The sequence below is a fragment of the Phaseolus vulgaris genome, chromosome 8 (genome assembly GCF_051622355.1).
Source record: "Phaseolus vulgaris cultivar YP4 chromosome 8, ASM5162235v1, whole genome shotgun sequence".
Taxonomy (NCBI): domain Eukaryota; kingdom Viridiplantae; phylum Streptophyta; class Magnoliopsida; order Fabales; family Fabaceae; genus Phaseolus; species Phaseolus vulgaris.
The window spans coordinates 55,888,531-55,906,929 of record NC_143505.1 but is presented as its reverse complement, the minus strand read 5'-3'; the positions used below and the strand labels follow the sequence as shown (position 1 = coordinate 55,906,929).

Sequence of the window (18,399 nt, the reverse complement as noted above, 5' to 3'; positions counted from 1 at the left end):
AGGTTGAATCTGATGATGAGTTGGATCACCTGCTTACTTTAAAAAAAAGTTGATAGAAGGTTGAATCACTTTGGTATCTAAAACATGATATGAAGTACTTGACAACATATTTAATTTAATTTTTATAATTTTCTATTTTTTATACATTATACTATTTTTTTCTTTTTACTATTTATAGATACATTTTTTTTTTATGCTAGAGAAATGTTATGCAAAAATAGTTCAATTTAATTCAAAAGCAAAAAGATGAAATAAGCCGGTATTATAATTTAAAATTAAAAAATTGAGATATATAATACAATTAGTATATACTAACCACAATACATAAAATACCATTGGTTTGTAAATAGTAATTAGCTTATGGAGCAACCATATTTAAAGTATATCTTAGTAAAGAGTTATAATATGAAAATAAAAAATATTAATACAATTTTTAATGTACTGATGATATAAAATATTTTATATTATTGTACATTAGACCGAAAACTCAAATCAAACTAATTCGTTTTTTTATTTGGTTGGAGATTAATGACAATATTTTGTCAAAATAAAGTAGATTAATTCTAACAATTTTGAAAGGTTGGATCTCTATTTTCTTTTAAAATCAAATTTAATCAGATTAATGATAATAAATTCAAGTTTTTAAATATTCTATATCTATATATTGTGATAATAATAAAATATATTTATGCATAAGATTCTAATATTTTGTTTGATTGAGGATGGAGAAAGATGGAAAATAAATAATGTATTGTTTGATTCAATCAAATATAGAAAAAAAATAATGAAACCCGTTTTACTATTTATTACATAATTTTATTCTATCTCTTTTTTATTAGATAAATAAAATTATAATTAAAAATATGTATTTTTACTATGTTAAATAATTTTTTTACTGATTTTCTTTCTTCTTTCTTCTTGCTTCTTTTACCATCTAGGTATAAATGATTTAATCTGCTTTTAACAAAATAATAATTTAAGAGTGCAATTATTGCATGGTTGCAGTGACAAATTTAACGGTTTGGATAGTTTAAAAGTTTGTACCATAATTGCTTCACCTTTTCTGTACATGGATTGGATTGTTCGTGTAAGGTTCACTCAATGTTCTTGTCTTTACAAAATAAATAATACACTTTTTTACTTTTATATATATGATAATGAATAAATGAAAATTTATTTAATAGAAATATAGAGAAAAAAATCACACATTAATAGCAATAATAAGAAAAAAAAATTGTGAGTTAAAAGACTATCTTTCTGAACTCAGTATATTTAAAATATATTTTTAAAATTGAAATTATGCATGAATTTCAATTATAAAATTATTTAAGAAATATAATAGTACGATTGAATTCATATTAATCTAAATCACCTTGAAAAATAAATTTGCTTTAGTAACAATGTTGTGCAAATTTATTTATTTTATTTTATTACGATACTTTATAGAATGATTAATATACTTTTTTTTTTTTGGACAGAATGATATAATCGAAAGAATGCACTGAAAAATATAGTCGAACTAGTTGATATATATATATATATATATAAATGTTAAATATAAATATATATGGTTACCGGAGTAAAATTCAACTTAATAAAACCCAAATTAATAGGTGTGTTTAAAATGATATTGGGTGTAAAAAAAATTAAAAATAGGTTATAAGTCTAATAAGAAGACACTATAAATAGAACATTAGTCTTAAAGGTAAGTAGAGTGAATTTTATCTGATGATTATATGAACTATTTCTGACTTTGGCATCGGAGCGCCTTACAGGTACACACACCTAACCGTGAGAGGAGACCAAGAGGAGAAGTCGAAAGTGCAGTAAATCCAACCTAACTTAATAAACTTGTCAGACTCAAATCCAACCTGAAGCCCAACTTGAAGAGCTCAATCTGAAAGCCCAACCTGAAGAGCCCAACATGAAGGACCCAAGCTAAGAGTCCAACCTGGATAGTCTTACCTTAAGAATCCTATTCGAAAGTTCAACCCGAGAAGTTAGCTTACTTAGTTTGAAGAGAGTTTCTTACCCATTTTGTAAGAACAATAATTAATACTTTTCTTTTCAGTTTTTTTCATGGATAAGGTTTGCTTTTGCTAAATGACATGAAAAAAAAATTGCATGGTAAAGTTTTTAAACTTAAGTTTATCAATTTTCTTTGTAATTTGAGTGTATGAAATCAACTACTATTTTTTATTTATTTATTTTGAATTTATTTTTAAATAAAACTTTGCATGAGATTGAAATTCTAGAATCCAACAATTATATATTATTAAATAAGAAAAATATAAGTAATGAGAAACTAAACTAAAACAACTCGTACAAAACCTTAAAACTATATAAAATGAATTCATAGTAGTTTTACATCTTTTATGAAAAAAACAAACAAACTACAAGACAAATAATAGAACCAAACCAACCAATCCCTATTTATAAAAATCCAAAAAAATACCTACACGAAACAAAAAACCCAGAAAAATCAAATCATTTTATTTATTTTGAACATAGTTTCAATATAAATTTACTTAGTTTAAATTAAATTCATTATTCAATTTTGAGTCAATGAGTTTGACATAACATAACATGACTTTTTATTTGGAATTTTATGTGACAAATGGTCCATTTGGAAATTGGTGCCTAATTAGAAAATTCCATAAAATAACATACAAAGTTCAATCATCAAGTTGAACCAAACACATAATATTACAGTTACACTTCACATGGTTCTAATGTAATGGTTTATTTGTATATATTTTAAAACAATATTTATAATTTTCATTTCATTCATGATTAAGTTCTATCTAACAAATAACTAAAACTGTGTCAATTCTTTTATTAAATGAAATAATTTCTCTAAAAAATTACCAAATGGATACGTTTTAAAATATTTTCAAATTAGTAAGCCATGCTTCAACTTTAAACAGAAAAAATCTTTTAAAGTATGATTTTGTATTTTTTTTTAAATTTAAAAACAAGAGAACTACAATTCTCATCTGGTATTAGGCCCAACACTGAAAACCTGCAAAGTTATACATATTCAAGTCTGGCCCAATAGACTTTCTTTGCTACTAGAGTGAATTGTAAATAGTAAATTTCATTATTCAAAATCAAATGTTCTTATTAAATTTATCAAGGGTACAGATTTTATATTTTTAAAATTATTTGATATCTCATTAATGTGTGCGTTTATGTATGAGACATGATCAATGAAATAATGTATCCCTTTTTTTCTACGCATCACTTAATAGGTTTTTATGAAATAACAAATTTACCAATCTAACTATTGAAAAGAGAATTTTGCAAAATAGCTTAAATTTATAAAATTGAATGCAAATAAAAGTTCGTTGATACTTCATCACACAGGTTTATTTTGATAAAGAATATCCATTACTAGATAATATATCATGTATGATACATATTACACAATAATATAATGTATAGTTACTAATAACCTAATTAGATAAATAGGTCTATACCAACCTTTTTATATTCATATTTCAAAATAAGTTTTTAAATAAAATAGGGTTGGTCAGATTTCTAATTAATTAGGTAGGTTAACACTAGTACAAAATAATGTATCAATGACAACTACTAACGACATTTAAGAGAGAATAGTGATATATATATATATATATATATATATGATAAATTATATAATAATAATATTCATGCTAAAAAAATAAATTATATTATATTATTGTGTTAAAATTTTAAAAACTTTAGTTATTAATCCGTCTTTGAATTTTTGTATCATTTAAATATTTTCAGTAAATTAATATTTAAGATGATGGATGTCTTAAAACATTTTATCATAACTTTATTTTACAATAATGATTAATATATAATAACATTTTAAAACTTATTGTCATTTAAATTTATATAAAAAGTGTTATAATACAAATTTTATCTTTTTTAAAATGAAAATTTGTTTAAATAAATTACCTTTTTTTTTAAAATGAAAATGTGCTTAAACAAATTAATTTATTAATAATTTTTAAAGAATTATTATTTTTAAAGAATTCTTGTTGTATTTGTTTTGAAGAGGAACATGAAAAAAAATGGTTATGATAGGAGTAAATGGAGTTGTAAAGAGTTAAAAAAAAAGGGAAAAAAAATATAGAAATGAAACTGAAAAATGAATTGTGGACATCACCATTCGAAAATAAAGTTTAATTGTAATTTAAACATCATTTAAGTGTTTGTCATTTTTAAGATTTTACTTCATTAAATATTTGTTATTTGTAAAGAATTCTAAGTAGTGTTCATGCGGATCATAGTTTAACAAAATTATTCACAAATACTATTTGTATAAATATCTAAAATTTACTACTAAATGATTAATTTATTTTTTACTTCATCAACTATGGACTTATAAATAACTTGTATTGTTATTGTCACAGACTGATAAATGACCAATTTATTTTTAACATTACTCATCACCAATTCACGAAAATACAAATGTAATGGAATGGTTATCTAAAATAGAAATAAAACCATCTAATAAATATTTTTTTTAAAATATATGAACTTACAAATAACTAATTTTTCTCATTATCACCACCATTAATACATCACCAATTTATTCTCAACAATGTCACCTCCAACTGGCTCATAAAGCTTGGCTATCATAATCCACAGTGCACTATAACTTAACTCTTAAACTTTGTATACTTTCATCTTAAAAATATTTTGAATTGCATTCTAAAATTAATTTAGCATAAAGTCTTAAACATTTATGTGTTTCTAGTTTGGGTATCAATTGTTAATTTTTTTCTTTCATCAAGTGGAAACTTTTGTTTTTGAAATGATAATTAAAACTTTGAATCATACAAATATATATATTGAAAATTAAAAATTAGTTTATAATCAAATGACTATTTGAAAAACGATGGTTGGTTTTTTAATAATTTTGCTGGGTTACACTCGTTTATCTTTTAGAAGAAGAAAAAGTATAATGAATTAATTAATTAAGATATATTTAAACATACACAAACCCGTGCTTAGCACGCATTGAAGTGCATATCATTTGTGAGTAGTTATACCACTACTAAAAAAATTAGGGTTTAGTGTCACTAAAAGTTAATGCTAACCATGAAAAATTGATAAATAAATCATATATTTATTTCACATATGCAATTGAACTTCAAAATATTATTGTTAATTCATTAGTATAGATTAAGTAAATGTTATTTTATTATTAATTTTTTAAATTAATTTTTAATAAAAGTTTTTTAGTGTTAGTTAATTCAACACTAATGTGTTTTTATTTGAAAATTCATTTAATTTATTATTGACTAAGTTGATGTTAAATGAAATGTATTTTTAATAATGTAGTCAATGTTAATGACAATAATTTTAAAAAGAAAAAATTTGTATAACATTTCCATCTTCAATAAAAGTAAAACATAAAAAAAAAATGATAGTGAATGAACGAGATGAGTATGAATGAAAACAATGAGTGTAGACAAAAGATACGAATGTGGTTTAAGAAGATGAATGTAAATGAAGGAGATGAATGTGAATAAAGAAGACAAGTGCGGATGAAGAAAATGAGTTTGAAGAAATGTGATGCATGTGAATGTGAACGAAGAAGATGAATGTGAGGAAAAAGAATGATTGTTGATAAAGAAGATGAATGTGGATAAATGAGATGAATGTGAAAAGATTTATTTTGAAAAGAAAAAAAAAAGTATGAGTGATGAAATTAATTATCTTAACCTTTGGATTAAAATAATTCCGACTCCTATTCATTGTTCCAAATACGCATTTATAGTAAACCTGGTTTATGTTTATCTTATTTATTTTTAATTTTTATTTTAATTAACGTTTGGCTAAGCAAAGAAACAGCCACTTACAAAAATATGTTTATTTATTAAAAGGAATAGTTTGTGACATCTTATAATTGGTTAAATTAACGTTACGATCTAAATACTAAATAGACTCTATTAACATAAACTAAGCGACACTAATCCAACACTAAAATAAATATTTTTATTTATTAAAAAGTTAGCATTAACTTAATATTAGATAAGTCGACTGTACTTTCGTAATTAGCGTAAGCTTAACTAACATAAATGTTTTACATAATATAAATTAGATTTAAAAATAATTTATACTTTTTAACTTTTTTCAAATAAACCTTTTGCATTGCATCAGACTCTATTAACGTTAGATTTTGAACGACATTATTATTTGAAAGCTAATATATTGTTTACTTAATGTGTGAGTAATAAACCTTTTTTTTGTCTCACAAAACAAGTAACAGTAATACTGTGATAGTAATTTTGGAAAACAAAAATATAAACACCAATTAAAATATCTCATTTGTTATTGTTATGGGTTTGTGTAACCACCAATGGATGAACTAGCAACTGAAAAATTAATAAAAAAAATTAAAAAGACAAGTGCCACATACTATCAAATATATAATAAAATACATTTTCATATAATATCATATTTTTAAATAAATATTTTACTAAGGTATACTTTCAAATATTTTAAAATATATTTAAGGTATACTCTGTTAAAATAGTTATTTTATAAAATAAGTGAGTAGATATGTCAGTAAATTCATGTGTATCAAAGAGAAAAGATTGTACACTAACAATAAAAAATACTTTTTGTCATTGTAGTGACAAATTGTCATGTTTGATAAATTTATTGAATTGTATCATAATTACCTTAAAAATCATAACAACATTATTAGTGTAAAATTATTCTGTTTTTAAAAAAATACAATTCTTGTTGATGGTGAAAGGGAATTGCTTCCAACAGTGAAATGGATAAAAAATCTAAGAGTTCGGATATTTGTTAAAATCAAAGGCTAGATATCTTGATGTGTGCTTTTGACTAAAGAACACACTAAAGTATATATGTTTAAGGGAATAATAGAGGGTTTTGCCAATATTAAAAGGAATAATAGAAAGTACAAAATGATTAATATTGGAAGTCAATGAAAATATACAAAAACATGTTTAACATATTCCAAACCATATCAAACGAGTTGCAATCTCTTTGAATATTATATAAAAAAATTAATAAAATCCTCAAAGTCTTACCAAAATAATTGAGGTTGTAGGTTAATTTGGAGAATTTTACTCTAGAGAAACTAGTATGATTCTTAAATGTTTATAAGATAGAACTTCAACAAGATGCAAAACTGAAAAAAGGAAAGTCTTTGGCCTTAAATGCTCAACATGTGAAGCAAACATAAGTTAAAACACATTCAATATAGAAGATTTATCCAACAATTTGTTAGACGTCTTTGAGCCAGACAAAGATGACAGATTCTCTTTCATCAAGAGAAATCTTCACATAGGAGATTGGACTTAAGTGACTTTGAAGATGATGACATAGGAGAAGAATCACAACTCTATCTTTATGATAGACGTGGAGTCTAAGCCACCTTTTGACGAGTCTGACAAAGTGGTAGACTTTATTGACATTCATTTTATCACACAAGCACATAATGAGCTTCTATAAAACACTTCTCTACTTTTGAAAGCTTTTTTTAACTGCTAAAAGGATTTAAGAGTGGTGACTAAAGAGCTCAACATTTGAAAATCAAGTCCAGCTCTACAAAAAATCTAATCACTCCAAATCCAGAGCTGAGAAAATCAAATGTAAAACTATTCTAAGTAAACAAAAAGGTTAAATAAAGTCTTAAGAGTTGTTCTAGCCAAAGGTGTAAGGTACCCTTAAGCTAGAGCACTTCTAGTATATTTCAATGTAAAGGTATTTTCTTCTGTTCTGGTATTAAGGTTGCTCTTAGAAAGTAGCTATGGGTATTTTTTTCGTGTCCCCTTAATGATCTGTTAAATGCTATAAGTGTGGGAATGGTTTAAGTATACATCCCCTTTTTTCGGATAGTGCTACATAGCATGCAAGGCAGTATGGCACACCCAAGGTTCGTGCCCCAAATTACCATTGTGTATGGAGGATCCTGCTATAAGCGACACTGCTTTTGGGGACAGTTACTGCTACCAGGTCTCAAACAAATGCCGACTTGGATAATATCGAGACTGTGAACCACCATTTCACATTTTCAGGTAACCCTCGAGAACCTATCAGACCACGGACCAAATCATGGCAGGAAAATACTAAGCATTCGACATAGAGTGATGCATAACTTACCGAACAACTCAAGAATCTAAGTAAAATTTTTGAAATAACGAAATAAAAATAATTCATGGATTTTGAAAAACAAAAGTATAGAGAAAAAGTCTAATTTCAGTAGACCATCCTCGACAAGTAGACAATCTGCTAAAATAGAACAGATTTTTGAGAAAATTCATATCCTTAACAAAGATTGGAGACAAAAGACTAGATCTTCTTGTAAAAAAAAAATAAACTACTTTCATCAGCTTCAGTCCATGAATCAGGAGATCGATAGGGAATCCATACAATCTTATAACTCTTCCTCATCCTCTCATTTAGAGGATGATCACATTCATATGTTTGCTGGCCAGTAAGAATGTATCCACTGGGTTAAGTAGTTATGGTTTTGTGATCAACAACAGAACTATCTTATTTTTCAGAGAGAGAGAGAGAGAGAGAGAGAGAGAGAGAGTTGTATAATCTAAATTTAAATTTCTCATGTTAATAAAATCAGAATTGTTTTCATTACGTATATCCCAATATGTACAGGGAGTTACTTAAGAAATACTTTAATATTGCGAGAAATGAGAATAATGAGTATAGACTATTACGTTTTGTAGATGCAAAGGAGAAGAAATTGAATGTGGCATAAACCAAGACCTATCTCTTCAAACATGAGTCAGATCAAACACGTATTCTGCAACAAGAAGATTCATGGAGGCCACCAAATAAAAAAAAATTGAACAGATTAACTCTAACCAACAAAAAGCAATGGGGTGTTGGCAAGTTCAGGCCAGCTAAAGCATTTACCACATTACATCCGCAACAACATTATAAACATTACAATTGTAGAGAGAAAACAATTCTATCTGTAAAAATGATAAAGGAAAGCATGGAAAACTTACTGGATCAAAGTTTTCCCTCAAGATAGCCCTACTTGGTTATTGGTTCTTCATTTCAGCTATCAACCCAACGGTTCAGTTCGTTCCTTCAATGTCCTTAGCGCACCAATAAATCCCTAGCATGACCTACATTTAGAGAACTTTCTTGGGCAAAAGCAGCAAGTACTAGAACTACTTTTGTATCCCAGTTATACTTCCCTATCAAATCAAACAAATTTATGATCCTTGAGTTAATATAACCTTCACCAGAGCATTTCAGAGTTAATAACATACGTGTAAGCGTAAATTGAACGCACTAACATTGCCTAAACAAGGAACAAGAAGAAGCACCTTACATATATCATTCTTCTGAAAGGAAGTGGAATATAAATTAGAAGTCACCTGAAACAGGCCAGTAGATTCATAATCCGAAAGCTTCAATAAATGTGATGTCATCTACGCCAAACTCAGTTAATCGAATTCCTCCTTTAGTTTAAATGTTCAAATTTGTTTCGCTTGGCTATCTAGATTTTACGAGTTCACGAAGTTATTCCGGTTGATTTTACAGCTTTCAACAACTAAATGTTTTTTACTCCATTTTCAATCACTTCATGAAACTTTTGACAAATAGCACAGATATGGCGTGATCTTGGAAGCATAGAGAAGAGGGTATTCCGCAACTCATTTGATGATGAAATTCAATAACCCATGTTATGAAGCTACACATGAAACATACTATATGTATTTAATATGTATTTTGGCGTGGATTTGGACAACCCAATTCAAAGCTGTCCAGCTTTCATTCAGCCTTCAGAGATAACAAGATTCCTACAGATAAACTATATCACTGTATCAACTTTATTAAAATCAATGTTCAGTTGAAAATGGAGAAAACACAGCAACTGCAACCAGTAAGAGTTAGAATCAATAGGCATTGATAGGGCATATTACACTCACCAAAATTGGGTGCAAATGGCTGACACAGTGGCAAAGAAATAAGAAGATAAGTAAATGAGAAACATGTGATTCTACTTAAGCAAAAACAACAGAGTTTAAGTAAAAAATTTATTAGCATAATCACCACTAATGAACAAAACCCTATGAAACCCATCATACCATTTCTGTTACACTTAAACAGACCAAACATGTTAACAGCTACAACCAACACCTAGATAACATCAACAACAACTATCTAGTAGAACTACTACCGGACCTCATGCTGGACCAGGGGAACTTAGCATGATCGGCACTCTCGTGGCGGCGGCCGAAACGTCCATGCTGTTGGGCCCTGAATGGCTGTTGGGCCTCCTTCCTGTCATCGAGCCAGTGAGTACTGGCATGGGTCTCTTCCTCGACGACGCTGGACTTGGTTTGCTTGTTGAGCCTCTTCTTATCCTCCTCGATGATTCGGATCGGGTAGAGATCGGGCGAAATGGAGAGCGGGTTCTTGAGAGTGACATAGGCCTTTTTGTAATCGGGTTTGGCGATCAACACTCCGCCCCGTTTCTTCTTCTTACCCTCCATGTTCAGCGTCTGAACCTTCTCCACCTCGAACCCGTAGAGGGATTCGAGGACGCGCTTGATCTCGATCTTTGAAGCCGAAGGAATGGTCTTCAGCGCAATTTCATGGATGTTGGTGAATGTTTTCGGCATCAAAAGCTTTATGGGTAGGTTTGCGAACTGCACCACCCTTCCTCGCACTCTGCTTCCCATGGTCGCTCTCAACGTCTCTCACCACACCACCTGCGCAAAACTTTCCCATCTTCTCTTTTGCCCTCAAATCAAATACTATTTTTCAGGCCGAAACCCAATTTTCACATTGGGCCTGATTTGTTCTTTCCAGACCCGCTAATTACTTCCTGCACATCATTTCACTCAATTAACTTTTGAATTTCCAATATTACCCTTTATTTCAGAATTAAAAATATGATATTAGAAAATATATTATGGAAAAGTCTAACTTTAGAAAATCCTTGACAACCTTTGTCCTATGAAACAACATCATATATTTTCTTTGAATGTATATTTGCATTTTAAGTATAGAGTGTGTGTCATAAGTGGATGTGGATTTCTTCTATAATACACAATAATCCAATGTAATGCATAAGTTTAAACAATTTCATATGGTTAATTTCACTTCAAATTAGAACATAATTTGGAAAGGGATATGAAGCAAAGGAACTCCATTGTCTTTTAAAATGAGAATGTCAATTTAGATCAGAATATATGTGACTAGAACTAAATGTTTTTCGGAGTTTACGTTATCTGAGACCATCGTCATCCAATTCGCAAAGTCCAAACAATGTATAATGTTTCAAAATGTACGTCAAGTCGATGTTCACTGTTCATTAAAAAATCCCTATTTTTATGGGAAGCGTTTCCAGAATGGTTACAACATTCTCCCATGGATCAGAAACACCCATTTTTCCTGATTGAGCTGAAATATTCAAACTAAATCTTCTTTCACCCCAAATTCTCCATAGAAAGTTCCAACACAGATTCTAATAATAAGTTTTCAAACATTAATGTTCTTAAAATTTAGGTTCCTTTATAAATATATATTTCAACTAAGAAGATACCGACATGTAACTATTTTTACAGTGGTTAGAACTGAAATTGTGTTAATTAACATGACTTTGTTTGATAGTAGTATTTTTTGACGACTTCAATTTTTTGAGACTAAAGCCATATAATCACTATAACTGATAAAAAACGATTTCCTCAAAACAAAGTCGTGTCAAATGAATTGTTCATCTCAATCTTTTAAGAAAAATCTATTCTATTTTGATAAAAAAATTTAAAATTATACCAAATTTAGTAAAAAAAAATACAAGTGATGATTATTTTCACTGGCTGTCTACCTTTTTTTTCTTGCAAACGTTTAAAGGGAAACAAAATTTAAAGCGAAAGCATGAGATGTTATATCAGTTAGAAAAGCGAGTCAGTTCTTTCTTTCTCTTCTTTATACAAGGTCACCCACTTATCCATCACTTTCTAGATTTCCGTCTTAATTTCTTGGAGTTCATCATACTCTTCTGCAAGACTCATGTGAACTTTCCTTCCTCACCATTAATCCACAACAAGAACAAAAAAAACTATTGCAAAATAATAATATATCTAATACTAGAATAAATCATAACAAAATAACATATCTCATTCAATCTGCATACAACTATTGCATGAAGATGCTTCATTTTTCTCAAGACTCAAAATTTGCTCTATATTGTTCAAAAGTAACCTACTATAGTTATAACTCACTGGACTATGGATACCACTCCAAAGGAAAAGTAATTGTTCAGTATGCACTTATTCTCTGATATGAGAAAAATTATCTCAGACTAAGGTTCTCTCACACTCACAGTATCACCTCATCTAGTAGCTAAAGGAAACCAACGTTGGTGGAAGGATGATTGGTAAGCCATCATGAACAACACAAAGAGAAGCAACAGTGCCACTCCCCATGGAGACCCTCCAGCTCTGTGAAGCGACTCTCTCTCTGCTGGCAACGGTATTGGGAACGATGCTCCACTTGAGAGGCAGTGAACAACCAGCAGCAACAGCAGTGGAACCAGGGCCATCAAGATCTTGACCTGCACAAGCAAGTCCTCGAACAAGGACTCGTAGTTTATGTACCAGGAGAATGCTAGCACGAAGAAAAGGATGAACACGAAGAACACAAGGTGGAGAGGGAAAGAGAAATACTCCCACAAGTAGTAGTACTGATTGTGGTACCTTGCCATGTTAAGGGAAGTTAACTACTGATGTGTTTTTGGAGAATTAGCTCAGAATTTTAGAAACGAGAATGAAGATCTTGTTGCCAAGGTAAGATGTTGTGTGGAGCCTTCTCGGGGTTCCATTTGAAGAGAAAGTTAGGTAAAAAAGGTATATATAATAAAGAAATCACTTACCATATTTATTATTAATTCATGTCATATTGTCATTAACTATAATTTTATCTTATAAATATAAATATGAATGTAAAGTTACAAATTCTCTTAAAAAAATCACAATTTGTATTTATTACTTTTCTTTTAAGAAAAACAAGAGTCAAACATCTAAGGAAACAAACAAGTAAAAAGAAAAAGGCGAAGGAAAAGATTATAATATGGTGAAATCCGGAATAATACTACCTGTCCAATTTAAAGAGAAAGTGAAGATTCTACTTTTTATTTCATTGTGGTGAGTAGTGAGAAGCATCGAGATTATCCCAGTGACTATAGAGTGAGAATAATAATTGATGGTTTAGATTGAAAATGGTGTCATCCAATAGGTAAGTGCCAGATACTATGGACAATGAACAACAAACATGTGAACATGAGAAAATCAAGGAATTAAAATTAGAAATTGAGAAGAAATGAACACTGTAGTTTGTGATAAAGAGGAGGCAAATGGGGTCATTCCATTGGGAAATCTGCGTCATGTTTATTGCCATGCGTGGCCCATGTTTCCATTCAAAGCTTTAGTAGGGTTTATCTACCCATATTTATTCTTCACTGTATCTGATTCTTATCAGATAAATCTATGTCCATTTGCATATTCCAATAATACGCAATAAATGATATTTTTTGGATACACGTAAATAATATGATATAATAAAAATACAGAGATAAAAATAAAATAAAGTAAAAAAAAGTGAAGATATCTTAAGCAAATGCATAAACATTATCTATCCTGAGTCTATTAATGTTAAGTTATTATAGTTAAACTTTGAGAAGAATTTTCTTATATTATTATATATCTCTATCAGAAAAAAAATACATGCATAGCAATATTCTAGTTCCTCTGTCATCCATGATCATGCATAGTTATATATTCATCAGTTCTTCTGTCTTTTTCTCTTTTTGATAATGTTCCTCTGCTCCTTCATTGGTTACTTTTTTTTTGTTTTGAAGTATTCTCTTACCAGTAATAATGCAATATATAGAATCAACTATTTTGGTTATTAGGTTGGACCACTGTAGTTTGATCCAAACATCATAATAAATATTCTTCACTGTTATAATACTGTAACTCGAATAAATAAAACTTAGATATCTTCATAACATGCATGGTACATGGTCTTAAAATTTTGACTCTATTTAAACTGCTAGGTTTTTTTAGCCGGAATCGTTTAATCCACCGACCACTAGGGTTTTATATTTGAGTTCATTGGGTATCTATTAATATAAAATATATAATGTTAATAAATAAGTACTTCATGTAAAAATAATTTGTTTTTTAAGTACCAGTTGTTGAATGGTGATAAATACTTCTATTTAAAATAAAATTATATATTAAGTAAACCTAACGTAGAAAAACATTTCTCAGGCGATTTTTATATACAAATTATGTTATCATTTTGGAAAAATCATAATTAGATTTTTAATATAGGTGAAAAATTATCTTTTAGTTTTTTTTAACTTTTTTGTGGCCAACCCACCAAACTCACAGACTGTGTTGGGTGAGTGTGGGCTTGCCAAAACTGAATCCGTTTAGAATGTGGACTTTGCGAAGCTTAAGTTTCATAGGTTTGGGTAATAGGAGAGATCCATATTAAGAAAAAGTGAGTTTCTCCCTGCACCCCAACAAATGGCTTCCTGCACCCCATTATATTTGGAAAAGACCATTTTACTCCTTCTAAAAATGACTTCTAGATTATTTTTTCCAAAATATTTCTTCTAAAAATGACTTCTAGATTATTCCAGAACAAATTTTATAAATTTCGAATTGACCATTTCAGAAATTAAAAAAATATGTTTTAGAAAAAATATTTCGAAATAGTGTTTTGCCTTCTGGATTTTCTATTTCAGAAACACACTTTGAATACAAAATCATTCAAAATCTCTATTATGAAAACATATTTTACTTACGAAATTCCTATTTCGGAACACCTAATATTATCGATGATAATTTTGGTATTTCAAAGAATGTAATAGTGTAGAGAGAAAAATATACGGATTTAGGAAGAAAAATGTAAGAATGCAAGAAGAAATATCCTAAAAAAAAATTATAGAAAATTATATTTAGATAGAAATAATTTTTTAAACCAAATTTAAATTCAGTAGTTTTTTGTGTAGAAAATGTACTGGTACCTATGATGTTAGGATGCTTACTTCTAATTGAATATGCATGATTAATGAAACTTTTAAAATATTTATTTTACTCCTAAAAATCAAACGGATCATAGGATATTAGATATAGTTTGTCGTATTTATATTAATTTTTGTGTGAGATCAATTATAAAGAACTTAAAATATGCCACTAAAACACTAAAATAAAATTTTAAAACTACGATCAAACCACAAAAAAATGCATGATTCTAAGGGGAAAAAAGAAATAGAAGAACTGATGCAGGTTAGTCATCTTTGTCATTTCGAAAGTCGCTTATAGGTGGGCCCTGCAATAAGTTGCGTTAATTCTAACATGGAACTTCATTAATTAATCAAAATTTTTTGGGACACGTCCCATAATAACCATAGATCTATGTTCTGCATTCATGAATTGATAATATCCATTCTCCATGTTTAATAATTTTAAGGTGTAATTTTCTGAAATTATGTAAAATATTCATAAGTAAAAATAATTTTGAGTTAACTAAATTTCTTAATTATTGTTAAAGGAGATTGAGGAACAGAGGGTAGAATAACATAACTCTTATAAGAGGTGGTATAGTCAAAAGATGTGCTTCAAGGACATATGTTTGAAGGACAACCCTAGCACAGATAGATTCCATGCTTTTATTTCTTAGTTGTTCTTATGTCTTATTTCTTAATTCACATACTAGTTATCACATCGAGTACACACTTTATTTGTATGCATCAACTTTGTCTTTCCGATTTCAGCAACATCTGCAGCCAAATTGACCACAGCATCCGCATCCTCCACCGTGGTGTCCCCCGCCTCCACCGGGTCCTCCTCCATCGTGTCCCCCGCCACCACCGGGTCTTCCTCCGTCATGTCCCCCGCCTCCACCGGGTCCTCCTCCGTCGTGTCCCCCGCCTCCACCGGGTCCTCCTCCGTCGTGTCCCCCGTCTCCACCGGGTCCTCCTCCGTCGTGTCCCCCGCCTCCACCGGGTCCTCCTCCTCCATCTCTTCCCCTGTCATCTAATCCTGCTCGTGTCTCTGATTCTTCTGCACAGGCATAGACGAACATTTTAAAATATTTTAAGTATATATGATATCGATTCTTTCATTTTCTTTCTCTTTAGAAGTTACATACTTACGAGTATAACTACTGAGCATATAATTTATTTACAAGTTTTTTTTAACCAAAAAGGTTTCAGAGGTGATTCATCTTTTTTTTATACAAAATAAACCCTTACATAATTTAGATTAATCTTCCAACAAAACAAAAGCTATCAACTAATCCAAAATAAAAAAATATCGCCTAAAGAGAAGCCATTCTTAACAACACCAGCTAGAATATATCGATACATCAAAACTAAAAAGAATAAAATCATAAGCAAACCACAAACACAAAACTCAAACAAATAGAGGAACATAAATAACTTAGCAAACACAATAAAAGTGTATCCCACTCTATCAACACAAAAATCAAAGTGAATCATTTTCCAATACAAAAGCTCATCTTTAGAGTTACTTAAACCAAAAACCAAAAAGGAATCTCCAAACAAAGTTAAAGACCAATTTGTAAAACACACAACTTCTTCCTTCTTAAAAGGGGTTAAAGAGTCAAACCAAAGGAAAAAATAAAACAAATTTCATTCATACATACCAGAAATTCTAAACACCAATCAGAGTAAGAAAAATTTACACATTTTCTTTACTGGTTAACCAAGTCTAAGTTTTTCTTTAAATCATCGTAAACACCTTAATATGGTCAACTTTATGTTTCCAAATTTTACCTACAATTACAATCCACAACACTCCCCTCATAATTTCACCTACAATTACATCAAAGTAATTCATCGAACTACATTTCCCAAATTTCCCACACAACTTTACACTTAAAAAAATAAATGACAAACAATCTGCTCTTTCTCACAACTCACACAAGAAACTTTCCATTAAGACTTCTCATCTCAACAAACCGAAGCCAAAGGAAGAGAGTTTACTTTCTAAAACCTTTTAAATATGTCTCTATACTCACCTCTCACTATTTATAATAAAAAAACTTAACGATTATCATCCTTCCAAATTTAATTATCCGCTGCACTTTTCCCTCCTCAGCAACCTTCCTTCTTATTTACAGTAACACGATTAATAATTGATATTCATGGTATACATCCTAAGAGAATATATATTATTGAAATAATGGAGACTTGTGGTGTTCTTTACATAAAGAAGTTGGAGAATAGAGAAGGAAGCAATGATACTTTGATACAATAAGTGTTCTATATTCATTTTATATCCAAATAAATTATTATTTTATTATAATATAGTATTTTATTATAAAAGAAAGTTGTAAGACAGATGTGTTTTTTAATAATAGTGTGAAAAGGCTATTTCTACAGTAGTATCTGAATTTTTTAAACACTTCTATTATTAAAAATAATATTATTTGATTTCACTTAAACGTGTAATTGTTTACTATTAATATTTTCATTAAAATATCTCCTTTTTAATCATTAATCCATACTAAAGTATACAGTGTTTTAGAGAGAAGAGAGATAAAGTTTAAATAAATGCAAAACAATTTTCTTAACCTTTTTAAAATAAATAATAATATTGCACTTAAATAATTTATAACAACACTTATATTCATATCTTTAAATTATGAAATCTTACTGATTGAAGTAATATAAAATAATATGATATATATATATATATATATATATATTTCTCAATCTAATTAATATTAAATAATTTATTGAAGGAACGAATACATTTTGAGACCCTAAATAATTGTGTCTAAGATAAATGTCTTATTAGCATGGTGGCTTACACTACCCTAATGCATGAGGATTTCAGGAGGAATTTCAATGCTTAACTGAAATGGGAATATAGGAATAGGAATAACAAGAAAGATAGATACAGATTAATTGGTAGAACAGTGGTTATTGGTGATATGAGGAAGGAACAGATGCAACAAATATATACTTACCCTTTGTACCATCTTTGGATGGCTGAGTTGCCACAGCAGAGATGAGAAGAAAGGCGCAGAGGAAGCAAAAGAAGAAACGGGATTTGGTATTCATCTTTGCTACTAGGTTAGGAGTTGTTGTGAGATACAAAGACTGTGTTTCTTGACAGCTATTTATAGTGATGATGGAAGAAGATTAAAGAGAGCTGAAGTAGATGTTCTCTTGGTTGGAAAACGGGCATGTTTAGCTGATTGTGAGGATAATTAATGGAGTCAGTGATCCTTATCAACACGGACTGAGCCACCAAAGGGTTAAACTGGGACAAGTGTGTAAACTGAGGTAAGCAAGTCTAACAGAAGATGGCAAGTGGCAACTAAGGGAAATGTGCAAACTGG

General features: G+C 29.4%; 3 protein-coding genes across 3 annotated transcripts; all 3 read right to left on the bottom strand.

Moving 5' to 3' along the window:
- Positions 1 to 9,985: 9,985 nt before the first annotated feature.
- Positions 9,986 to 10,737, bottom strand: LOC150025674 (uncharacterized). The gene has a single exon (XM_090294265.1). It carries the CDS (start codon positions 10,692 to 10,694, stop codon positions 10,170 to 10,172), a length of 525 nt encoding a protein of 174 aa, XP_090150391.1. The 5' UTR covers positions 10,695 to 10,737; the 3' UTR covers positions 9,986 to 10,169.
- Positions 10,738 to 12,110: 1,373 nt separating this feature from the next.
- Positions 12,111 to 12,865, bottom strand: LOC150025673 (uncharacterized). The gene has a single exon (XM_090294264.1). It carries the CDS (start codon positions 12,719 to 12,721, stop codon positions 12,350 to 12,352), a length of 372 nt encoding a protein of 123 aa, XP_090150390.1. The 5' UTR covers positions 12,722 to 12,865; the 3' UTR covers positions 12,111 to 12,349.
- Positions 12,866 to 15,603: 2,738 nt separating this feature from the next.
- On the bottom strand, positions 15,604 to 18,177 carry LOC137825510 (uncharacterized). The gene is made up of 2 exons (XM_090294494.1): positions 18,025 to 18,177; positions 15,604 to 16,091 (listed from the first exon to the last, which is right to left on the bottom strand). Exons 1-2 carry the CDS (start codon positions 18,116 to 18,118, stop codon positions 15,799 to 15,801), a joined length of 387 nt encoding a protein of 128 aa, XP_090150620.1. The 5' UTR covers positions 18,119 to 18,177; the 3' UTR covers positions 15,604 to 15,798.
- Between the last annotated feature and the right edge of the window lie 222 nt (positions 18,178 to 18,399).

Coding starts and splice junctions, on each gene's coding strand:
- LOC150025674 (XM_090294265.1), bottom strand. CDS start 10,694: ATGGGAAGCAGAGTGCGAGGAAGGGTGGTGCAGTTCGCAAACCTACCC.
- LOC150025673 (XM_090294264.1), bottom strand. CDS start 12,721: ATGGCAAGGTACCACAATCAGTACTACTACTTGTGGGAGTATTTCTCT.
- LOC137825510 (XM_090294494.1), bottom strand. CDS start 18,118: ATGAATACCAAATCCCGTTTCTTCTTTTGCTTCCTCTGCGCCTTTCTT. Junction 16,092..18,024: donor ATCCAAAGATGGTACAAAGG/GTAAGTATATAT, acceptor ATGCCTGTGCAG/AAGAATCAGAGACACGAGCA.